Below are 12,198 nucleotides of genomic sequence, written 5' to 3' on the forward strand. Positions count from 1 at the left end.
AAATTGTCACATACACATAAAACCACTGAACAATCCTCTCCTGACAAGATTCCCTTCATACCAGAAGCAGCTACAGGTAAACCAGCATCCAGCATGAATATTAAAAATGTGGATAAATTGCCACATACATATAAAACCCCTGAACAATCCTCTCCTGACAAGATTCCCTTCATACCAGAAGCAGCTACAGGTAAACCAGCATCCAGCATGAATATTAAAAATGTGGATAAATTGCCACATACACATAAAACCACTGAACAATCCTCTCCTGACAAGATTCCCTTCATACCAGAAGCAGCTACAGGTAAACCAGCATCCAGCATGAATATTAAAAATGTGGATAAATTGCCACATACTCATAAAACCACTGAACAATCCTCTCCTGACAAGATTCCCTTCATACCAGAAGCAGCTAAAGGTGAACCAGCATCCAGCATGAATATTAAAAATGTGGATAAATTGTCACATACACATAAAACCACTGAACAATCCTCTCCTGACAAGATTCCCTCCATACCAGAAGCAGCTAAAGGTGAACCAGCATCCAGCATGAATATTAAAAATGTGGATAAATTGCCACATACACATAAAACCACTGAACAATCCTCTCCTGACAAGATCCCCTCCATAGATAGGATGCCATCAATTGAAAAATCAGTTGTCAATAAAATTGTTCACTCTTGTGTTTGCAATGTTTTAAAGGAATGCACATCTCAAGAGTCGGTTTGCAAGAACATCAACAGTAATGGGGAAAAACTAGCAAAAAGGCTAACTAGCACAGTGATAAGTGAAATTTTTCAGCATCAGCTTAACTTGTTATTTTCTGATGAGATACCAACTTCAGCATGTGTGCCTCTGGAATCAAAAGATATTGAGAAAAAGATCCAAAAGGCAGTGGAAACAGCTAGTAAAGAATGTCAAACCTCATCTCCATATACTGTAAAGTTGCCTTTCAAATTTTTAGATGATGTTATTGCTGCTCTTTTAGCAAAAGTGTTTTCAAAGCTATCCAATGTCAAAACAAAAATATCACAACAAAATTTTTTGACACAACTTGATTTCCTTCAAATGAAGTTAGTAAGTGCGGTTGCAGCAGATATTGCCAAAAATGAAGATATGATTATACAATATGTAGAATCCTTGCATCCAAATGACGATGAAATTATTCAACTGGTGGTTCAGACCATTTATAATAATCTTTTGCCACAGTTCGGATCACAGGAAACCATACAAAATTGTATAGCTAGTGGATGCAGACTCCTTTCAAAAACCATAGTGGATTTAGTTCTACGAGAAGTGGCTGGCAATCAGTTACAGAACTATTTTGGTGGTGAGTTGACTCCATATCAGTGTGAAGAAGTTGACAATGTTGTTGAAAATATCCTCACCAATGTTGCCTTAACTACTCCATCACAGCCACCATGTCCTCGTAAACTATCTTATAATGTAATAGAAGCAATTGCTGTAAAGTTCTTATCAAAGCTTTTATCCGTGTTTCCAAAAGTGCAAATGGGAAGAACTAAATCTCAAGAAAATGAAATGCAAAAAATAAGCTCCAAAATATTAAAGTCAATCCAAGAGTGTATCTCCAAAAGTAAGATCAAAGTTGTAAAACCTTCCAAGGAATCGGAACCTGTGCCTTTAGCTGACGATGCAACTATTGAAAAAGTAGCCAATTCTGTTTATGCCAATCTTTTAAAACACTCTGGCTCTCCTACGTCTGTATTTGAAGACTTAATGGGTAAGAGTAATGTTCTTCCTGACATAATAGGTTCGCTAATGGTGAAGGAGATTTCCAATTCAGAATTTCAACCTCAAGCAGAAGAAGAACTTTCAAATTCAGAATTAGCTCTAGAAGCTGTCAAAATTATGGAGAAGGTAGTAAAAATTATTGATGAGCTTAAGTCCCAGGAAAAATCTTCATCCCTAAAAGATTTAATGTTAGACTCCAGAGCTTTGGAGGAAGCTTTGGCCTTGTTCTTGGCTAAACTAGTAAAGAAGTCTGGTGTGGCGAGCCAAGACACAGACAGTTTAACAAAGCCGGAGTTAAATAAAATTGCATCTCAGCTGACAAAATCTGTAACAGCTGAAATTTCCAGAAGTAACATAAGTCTTGTGGACTCTGATCCTGAAGAGCAACCTTTAGATCCAGAAAACATTGAAATGATTTCCCAGGTTATTGAGTCTGTTTATGATAATATAATAAAACAATCTGGAGCCCATAATGAACTCTGTGATATGAAAGATACAAAGAAGTCCTTCCCTAAGAAAGTGGCTAGCTTAATTGTCAATGGAGTTTCCAGTGTTCCATCATGTAGAGTTAGCACAAAGAGTTCTGATGCTGGTGCCATTGGAGATCTAGACACAAATCGAATCATTGAAAAGGCACAAAAGCATGCTGCACGAATGAGCTCTGACTCTGACAAAGAGTCAGATGATGTATTAGAAGATGAACTTCCAGTTAGAATAATTCCACATGTCGGGAATAAACCATTGAAAATAGATCCAAATATCATCGCAGAACACTTAGCAGTTATTTCTATGAAGACTCAGCCTCTGGAAACACTTAAGATGGACTGTATAAAGAGAACTGGATGCAGCATCGCAGAGCTGAGAAGGGCTTCCATAAGTGGAAAAGGTCACTCTTCCACAGAAGTGTGTGAAGTAGGAACGAGACAGAAAGAAAGACGCATCTCATTGGATAGGACAGGACGACTAGATGTAAAACCCTTAGAGGTAAGTATCGCAGCAACGGAGAAAATCGGCAAAGCGTAAGCTAGTTCAATGATTTCCTTCCTTTCTTGGTACAAGGAAAGATATGTTTGTTATTTTGTCAGCTGAACAGGAAATTGGTTACAATTGTTCATCTCTACAGTCAGGATTTTCAAGGACTTGCCATATCATTTTCATATTTCACACTAACAGCCTAAGGCTAGTTTTTATAAGACAATCCACTAAAACTATTTTTCTTTGAAGCAGGGAAGTAAATAAGTATAGAGTCTTATTAAAACTAGAATGACTGGAATGTAATTTTATTTAGAAATTTTTGGGAACATGTATTAAAAGGCATCTACTTAATGCAATACAGTACTATTTTTCTTTTATTATTTTTATTTAAAAATTTCCATGTAGTATATTTTATTCATATTCCTATACCAAGACCTCTTGTATCCTTCGACCTCCCTACTCACTCTACTTCATACTCTTTCTTTTTTTAATCTTCTTAAAAAATAAAAATATGAAAACAGACCAAGGAAAAAAACTAGTAAGGAAACCATAAAACAAAACATACCAACCAACCAACCAACCAACAAACAAAAACGTGCAAAAGTACCCAGAGTTAAGTTTCTGTAGGTCAATTATTCCTGGGCATGAGACTTGCCCTGGAGTATGAGTGTATACCTAGTGACATTCTTTTAAAGGAAACTGATTTCCCTTTCTCTATCATTTGGAAATAGCTTCTTGCTTAGGAGTGACACTATGTATCCACTTTCTCTTCTCACTGCTGGAATTCTGTTTGATTAGAACTTGTGCATGCTGTCACACTCTCTGTGACTTACATGTCTAACAGACATGCTACGTTATGTCTAGAAGATACCATTTTCTTGCAATCATCTTCCACCTGTGATCCTTAACAGTCTTTTCATCTTCTCTTCATAGATACCTGTTAAGGGTAGAGGTTTGCTTAAAGACACCACATTTAGGGCTGAGTGCTACAAAGTCTCTTAGTTTCTGTACATTTTCTAGTTGTAGATCTCTTTGTTAATTACCAAGAAGATTATTTTCTGATGAGTGATGAATGAGACACTGATCTATGGCTATAGCAATATGTCGTGAGAACTTATTTAATTGTTGTTTTCCTTTATCAGAATAATCGTAACTAGATTTCTCCTAGGCCAATGATCTCTCTAGTCTCAGGCCATTAACCACTTGAATAGTGTCAGATATAGGTTTGGTCTCATTTGACTGAGTTTACATACAATCAAAATTGGTTAATTACTGCTGTAACTCTTGTGCCACTATTATCCCAGTGTATCTTGCAGTCAGGTCACTGTTGCAGGCCTCAGGGTTTGTAGCTGGGTGATATTGATAACTACTTTTCTTCTCCAGTAGCACTCAAATTGCCTTCCTGTATCAGGAAAGCTAGTCACTAGGAGTGAAGCTTCTAGTGAGATACCAGCACTATTTCTTCATGTTTGAAGACATAAGCAGTAACATTTTACGGAGAAGGTAACTTATCAATAGCCTGTGATACTGGAGAGGTTCTATAGGCTCAGCAGTTCAATATAATGGAACCCATTCCTGGCATGGAATTCTATTAAAATTCTTCACATGGACGGTGTGCATTTTTGACAGATTTTTCTTTTTATGGATTGTACTTTGTGCCATGGCCTTGACCCAATTATAAAACTATATTCTCTGAAGAATAAATATTTCAGTGTTTTCCAAAATGACTCTGAAAATTCCTGAATTAAGTCTTAAGGCTGGTGATTGATTGATTTCTTACTTACAGACCAGGTCACTGCTTAGCCCTGGCCAAGCTGGAACTCATTACAAAGGCTGGTGATGTTTGCTGTTTCTTCCAAAATTAACATTCTCTTTTAGACAGAGACCTACTAAAACTCAAGAATTAAATACAGTTTACAAGTCTCAGGAAGTTCCGCGGGCACAACAGATTCACTAAATTCTCCTCAAAATCATTTTAGCAGTAACTACTAGAAAGGAGAAAGCTGCCTGGAAATTATACAGTGTGCTCAAAGGATGCAATTTTAATGAGACATCAGTCTTGCTGGGTTGAGATTTTTGCTAATAAAGCTACCTTTGAGTCATCTACTCTTCTCTAAGTACTCTGTCATCCATATTCCTTTAAGTAACCCCAATAAACTCACTGGTTTCAAAAATACTAGTAAGTTAGAGTTGGATAAAATTGGTTTTTTGTTGTTGTTGTTGTTGCTGCTTGTTTGTTTTTAAGTCTATCCTTGAGTTCTGCCTGAAAAGAACAGTCATTTGTTCATGTATCCCCAGGAAAAGGTACCCTGTGCTCTCTCTGTCTCCCTCTGACTATCTGCCCCTGCCTTTTGGTGTTAGATTGCAAATATTTATGTTTTCAAACTGAAATGCTGAAATTATTGTGCACTTACATTCATCTAATAGGTTTTGTTCTTTTGTAAAGAACATATGATGGTCCTTGCCAGTATAAAAAATTCTTTTCCTTTCTGAGTTCCCATTGCTACATTAGTATATATTTTATGTAGTATTCATTTTACATATACTCCTTAAGAGTAAAATTTCTATGAGTATCCTTTAAAATAATATTAGTAAAATAATTTTTAATTATCTATAGAACCATCCATAACATTTTTTCCTGGTTATCAACTTTATTCATGCACAGTTAATTTTTAAACACATATACCATTTTCTTTTTAAGTGGAGAAAAATCCATTTGGCAATAATAATAATAGTAGTAATAACAACAATAACAATAAACAGCCAACAGCCATGTAGAATTCAAAGCACAGAAATCTTACATGCCAATCAGATTATAACCATGTCTTTTGTCAACAGAGGCAGAAAAAAAAATCCAGTAGCTTAAGTCCGTTATTTTAGGTACTTGGCTTTATCTCATGGCTTAATATTCTGCTTAGAGATATCATACTTTTCACCCAATATAACATACTTAAACAGTATGAAGTAACAAATCCCCAAACTATATTGCATATATTTTCATTTTCTAACCTTATAATTTTTTACATATAATAGATAAAGTTTGTTGCTTTAAATTTTTCAAGAGTGGCTGCTAAATATTTTATTTCACAGAGGGTATCTTTGCAAAGACATTATCAATTGAAAATATGGTTTGAAAACTTGCAAATGGATGCTGAGTTGAAGATTAATTATAAATTACTTTATAATTTTTGTGATATAAGAAAGGCTACAGAAATGGAGTGACTTGATTACTGAATTATAATTACCTTTTCTTGGATTCTTCTGAGTTAAAAATACTAATTGGTATTTGAGTAGAAAATATAAAAGAAATGAAGGCTTTCCTAGTTTTGAAAAATATAAAGAATGTGATTATAGTGTAAAAAATAATCTAAAGATCATAATTTCAATGGGTTATTGATTTTTATAAGTAAAGCTCCTCAAAGTCTTGCCTTTTTTTAAATGAATGCCCAAATTTATATAGGATTACTTATTAAGAACAAACAGTTTTACATAGTTCTACAACAATTTTTAAGAAAAATTAAACAAATAGAAACAAATTATTCTATAATAAAGCATAAAGCTCAAACTATTCTGTTAGGCTGAATATTGGGATTAAATTATGATAGACTAACATCTCAATATAAAAATAATTCTAGATACAAACAAATACTGCTTATGATTTTAATCTATTTCTTTTAAAATAGTGAAAATATACCAGTAAGTATAATTTGAAGTTATTTGCTAGATTGAAGTTATTAAAAAATAGCTATGACACAAAGTAATATCAGAAAATATATTGACATGTTTATTTTTAATATGTATTGTACTTTCAATTCTAGGCTGTTGGCAGGAATTCATTTCAAAATGTAAGAAGGCCTGATATCACCAGAGTAGAGCTTTTGAAAGATATTCATAACAAGAAAGATCTGATCGTTCGGTTAGTAGCTCATGACATTAGTCAGAAAGATTTAGATGGTAGCTTCAGAGAGGACATGATTTCTGATGAAGAGGAAATTGTTTTAGGAGAGGTTGTTGGACATCAGTGCTTAGGAGAAATATCTGGATATCATGTTGGAGAAGTTGTGAAACCTTCAGAAACCCAAGTTGTTTCTCCCAAGTCAACAACGAGCACAAGCAGCCTGAGAAAATTCTTAGCACTAAGCAAATGCTGTCATCCCACATCTGGTGAACATATTGAAAGTATAGAAGCAACTGAAAGCCAGACAGTGGAGCCTAACAAGACAAGTGTTAAAAGAGCTGTTGCTGAGCTTGACATGCCTTCTTCCAAAAGCTTAGCAGAAGAACCGTCTTCTAGGGACAAGTTACAAAATAAGGTAGGTGGCAAACATAATTCCCAGAAGCTTGGAAGGGTAGACAATCTCATACATTCTGTTCTGGGATATACCTTGATTATCCAGCAAAGCATGCTAAAGTCATTATCTGCATAAGCTTGCAGATATATATAGTATAGGTTAAATATTTAACCAAACATGAAACTCAATTATTTAGTACAAGGAAACCTAGAACTACTAGCTGATAACAAAATGGAAAATTGGCACTGCTTAAGGGAATTCAACCTTGTTTGTTAAACAAATACTATTTTTTAAATTAGATATCCATAGATAAGTTAATGTCAATAGGATGGATCCAGATGCATGGCCAAATTATACGGAAGTTAGAAATCTGTGGGAAGACAGATTGTTGCATAGTTTGTGTTAAGTTTAATCTGCAGCATAGAAAACAAACAAATAACTAAATCTCAAATGCTCAATTTTTCTAATAAAGACTCAAGAGCCAGAGGTAAAATCCTGCTAGCTCAGAGAGGCAGAGAAAACACCTGGCTGGTCATCCTCCACTGATGTCCTAGAAACAGACATTTCTTCTATGCTATGTCAAACAAAATAATCTCAACCTCAATGTCCCTCCCTTCTACTTCCTGTGAGTCTATTCATCCTTCTGACTCCCTCTTACTCTGTATAGTTTAATCCTATATTCACTTCCTATCACCTGGTTGCTTGTTCTGCTTCTTGACCTTTGGTTGACTTTATTTAATCCTGTTTGCAATATTCAAACAGAAAGCTCTTGGATTAAAGCCGTGCACTAGGCCTGAACCACACCACAACTAGAAACAAGCTTTTCCAGTAAATAACATAATCTCAGGGCTCACAGTGTACATAAAATATTTGGAAAAAATTCCCCTTTTGTCTAAATAAAAGGGAAAGGTTTTTAACTCTACCACAGTAGAACTAGTTACAATAATGAAGCTATTTGTGCCAAGATTTCCACAATGTCCAACTAGGCTGTGTTTGGCACTCTTTGGATTAAGTATTTCTGAGTTCAAAGTTCTAGAAAATGTTTGTATCAGTCTGATATGAACACAGAAATTTGAATGTCCTGAGAAATTTGTAGTCTGAAGCTCATCTTGGGATCACTAGTCTGGGGGCTCCAAGCTGGGATATTAGGTTCATCAGCTGGAGGTAAACAATACTGCTTGGCCAATTTGCTCTTTTGGAGAGGACATTTTCTCCTGATGATCCATCATGTATTTATTTATTTATTCATTCATTCATTCATTCATTCATTCATTTATTTGGTAGATGCTTCACTTGTCCAGTGGTCTCTGGATTCCTTAGTTGGATGCTTTCATTCTCCTGGAAAGATAAAATTAAAACCTTACCCCAATCCAAATTTTGGGGATTCCTTTCCTTTGCAGGTTATAACTTTCCTAGGGCAAAATATTCTTTGGCAGCAGAAAAAGTATTATTTTTCAATTTAAAAAATTAAATATAAAAACTAAATATACCTTAGTATGTGTGGATAAACATATATTCTCATATGTTTTATTTTATGTACATATAATTTTATTTACATATAAATTCAAGTCTTAAGTGTATTTATTTTTAAATCACAAAGGGCATTCACTTTGAATTTCAGCCTGCCTTTTACAAGTGGCTTTTAAATTTTAATCACTGTAATTCTTGTGTGCCTGCCTCTCCCTCCCATGTGCTAGGATTAAAGGTGTAAACCACCACCTGGCTATGGATTCCTTAGACTAGTTATTCTTATAGTGTTGTCCTAGTTTAATTTGGTTCCCAATTTCCCCTTATTGCTTAATATTAGGAATAAATTTTCAAGTTGTTCTGATGTGTAATCCACCATTCTTGCTGATTTATTCTGAATTTGTTACTTGGCAAATTTTAATATTCTAATCTTAATTAAGCATGATGTAAATATATCTACTATTTAACTATTTTTGAATGTTTTGGCTATCTTGCCTATATGAGCTACATAAAATTTGATATCCTTACTAAATTTTGCTAGGTTATATCATTTCCATTTATGCCCCCCATGACCAAATAACTTTTCCATTTGTCTACCAGTTAGTGGTTTTCCATTCTGATGACCATATATCTATACCATTGCACGCACACCACGAATTGGAGATATCGAGATTTTCCTTTTGCTTTCCGAATTGTTTGTCTTGTTTCCAATATTGCTGCACTGGCTTTGTGGTTCCTTGCTCAGTATTGACCATTCCACTCCTGGTCTATAGATTTGCCATTTCATTAGTTTTGTTTTCATTTGTGGTAGATGAACTATCAATAAACCATAGCTTAGTCAAATGTGACTGTTCTGTTTGTCTCCAAGTTCAATATGTGACTCTTTTGGGGGAGGAGTGAGATGTTTAAGGATGGGGACTGTGGACAACTGAGCTATTTCCTCAGTGCAGGAAGGAACATGCCCCTTTACTCCCATATTCTGGTCATGAAGAAATTCAGATAGTTCCAATGTAATACATTTCCATCCATGTCTAAGCCTGTAAAGAACTCTGTCTTTGAACAGATCCAGAACAGATCCAATTCATTATGATAAGGGTGCCCTGAGGAACATAAGGTGGTTGGCAATGACAGAGTATAAGGTTCTCCACTCTCAAAGAGAATATTTATTCTCCATATATGAAAAGTGTTTGCAATGGAAGCCAACAGGCAAAAGTTAATGGACTCCTTGCTTTATGAAGAGTCTCCAATTGCCAATTTACCAATAACTACGATATTGTTCAGGATTGCATACATGGAGAACAGCTTACTGGCAGAGTTACAAAAACTGCTGTTAGTTGCTTTTATAGTAACCATATAGAGGTTTTTAAAAATAATATTCTGTAAACAAGGTATGTGATTTCTATAGTATACGACACACCAACTAGGTGCTGTATCTGAGTTTGGTGTTTTTTCTGGGTGGTAGGGTTAAAGGCATGTGCCACCACACAACCTTGTTCATTATAGCTATAATTTAGATAAAAAACTAATGTATGGAATACCTGTAATATGCTTTTTATTATAATAAGTAAAAATACGTCTCATATTCTTAGAGACATATGCTGGAGTATTGTCGGTCTTTATTTGTGCAGGTATGCCCATGATGGCCATACCTTCTAGAAAATAATATGTAATTACCAAATAAGCCTTTTCTGAAGTCAAAGCAGTTGCCCATTGAAAACCTGAATAGGTTTCAATGATGTGGTATACACATTTTAGTTTCCAATTTCTACAAAATGGAACATATCCATCTGCCATATTTTATTCCTTTGAGTAGCCCTTGGGCTACTTCCTGTAGGTAGTGGAGTTTGCTATATAAAGATGAAGTAAGACATTTCCTTATAATATCCTAGGTGTGTTGCCAAGTGATGGAAAAAGTCTTTTTTTTCAAACCTTTGCTTTTGACATGGTGTCTTTTTATGAAATTCTGAGGTCTTTAGCACATTTCCTATCAGTAGTTGATCAATTTCATCATTACTTTGTGCTAGAGGGCATGGCAGAGTCACATATATAGGTTTCAATTGTGTGGTGTACATACATATACAAAGAGAGAGAGAGAGAGAGAGAGAGAGAGAGAGAGAGAGAGAGAGAGAGATTTATGTACAACCTGAATGATCTGTGTGTGAGTCTTCTTGATAATAGCTTTTAACATTTTTTGCCTCAGAAGCATCTTTTATTTTATGGCTTGTTTATTTGATTGGAGAAATATTAATCTGTGTTTTCCATTGCTGCTGCAAATCACTTCCTTTAGAGTGTAGCCTTCCTTGCCTGCTGCTTTAGTTTTTTCCCCGCCAGCTGCTTGGGCTCTGCCACAGTTACAGTCACCAAATAACACACAGGATGCTATATTAATTATGAAGCTGTTGGCCGTTTGCTTGGTTTCTTACTGGTTTTCTCTGACTTAAGTATTTACCCCATAATTGTTAATCTACGTATTTCTCTTACCAGAGAAAGGGGTCCAGACCTCTTACTCCTATGGCAGCTACCTTGTGGCTGCCTGTGTCTCTCTTTCCCAGAATCCTCCTTAGTCCCACCTAGATTCCCTATTGGCCAACGGTGCTTTATTGACATATACACAGGACTTCCCCATCAACTTACCCATAATTCATGGCAATATTAGCCACATATGGCTTTAATTATCCTATTTGACTTTCTGGGCCTATACAATGGATCCATCTTGAACTTTGTTTTACTTGCTATAAAGTTCCAATCCCTAGAAGCTGATATTTACCTCCCAAAGAGGGCTGTCAGGATGTCAAGATTTAGATGAAATTATTGTTACATCTGATTCTGTGACTAGGAAAGCTTTAATATCATTTAATTTTAGTTTTAGTTTCTCTTCATTTTTAGCAGTTTGCCAAAATACTTGTTTTCTGCTCTATCCTGAATTTTTTGTTTTATCTGCTTAAGTGTTTTATCCTTGATTACATCCAGAACACTGTTTTAAAAACAAAAAAACAAAACAAAACAAAAAACAGGCATTAAATCTTTTCATTGCCCTGTGGATGAATGTCTCCAATGCTAACAGGGAATTATTATATCAGATTTGATATAGGGGTCTGTGGGAGGCCTCTTGACATTTTCTGATGTAAAGGGTTTGCCTTGCCTGTTCTTTATTGGTCTGAATTCATTGGCTCAAAGACAGCCATTCCCACACTTTGAGAAGGATGGAACCTTATATTTGTATTATCTCTAGAAAAAAACATTGTTTCTAGGAATGCCTTGTCTAAAATCCCTTTTCAAATGACCTTGCTTACCACAATTAAAACATCTGACATTTCTCCTATGAGAAAAACATGATAAATGTGACATCCATATTTCTAATCCATTCATCTATTGTTGCTGATTTGCCTTTGAAGTCCTAATCATAAATGCATTGTGACTTAGCATTTTCAAAAGCCAAATATTCAATTAATATTTATCTGACTTCTGGATTTGATACTATTATTTTTACAGCTGAATTCAACCTTTGCAAAAACAAAAGCAGTAAAGGTTTCTTTGGGACTTTTATAATTTTAGTAAATGATTCAACCTTGTGACAAGCATTTAAAACTGCTAAACAGCATATTGCCAAGGTGTGATCACCAAATTTAAGCTGCCTTTGTAACTCAGCATGTTGACCTTCACCTAGGAACCAATCTTGGGAAATATTAGTACTCCCAGACATGTTTGTTAT

The 12,198-nt window shown here is 35.1% G+C and overlaps 1 protein-coding gene across 1 annotated transcript in view; it reads left to right on the plus strand.

Annotated features, from left to right (window-relative positions):
• Positions 1–12,198, plus strand: part of Fsip2 (fibrous sheath interacting protein 2) — an 85,438-nt gene that overhangs the window by 61,324 nt on the left and 11,916 nt on the right. Inside the window, exons 18-19 of the mRNA XM_021233990.2 lie at positions 533–2,736; positions 6,546–7,040. Coding sequence (XP_021089649.1) covers positions 533–2,736; positions 6,546–7,040 — 2,699 coding nt within the window. The remainder of the gene's footprint in view (positions 1–532; positions 2,737–6,545; positions 7,041–12,198) is intronic.

Source organism: Mesocricetus auratus, unplaced genomic scaffold (assembly GCF_017639785.1).
Source record: "Mesocricetus auratus isolate SY011 unplaced genomic scaffold, BCM_Maur_2.0 Super-Scaffold_100004, whole genome shotgun sequence".
Taxonomy (NCBI): domain Eukaryota; kingdom Metazoa; phylum Chordata; class Mammalia; order Rodentia; family Cricetidae; genus Mesocricetus; species Mesocricetus auratus.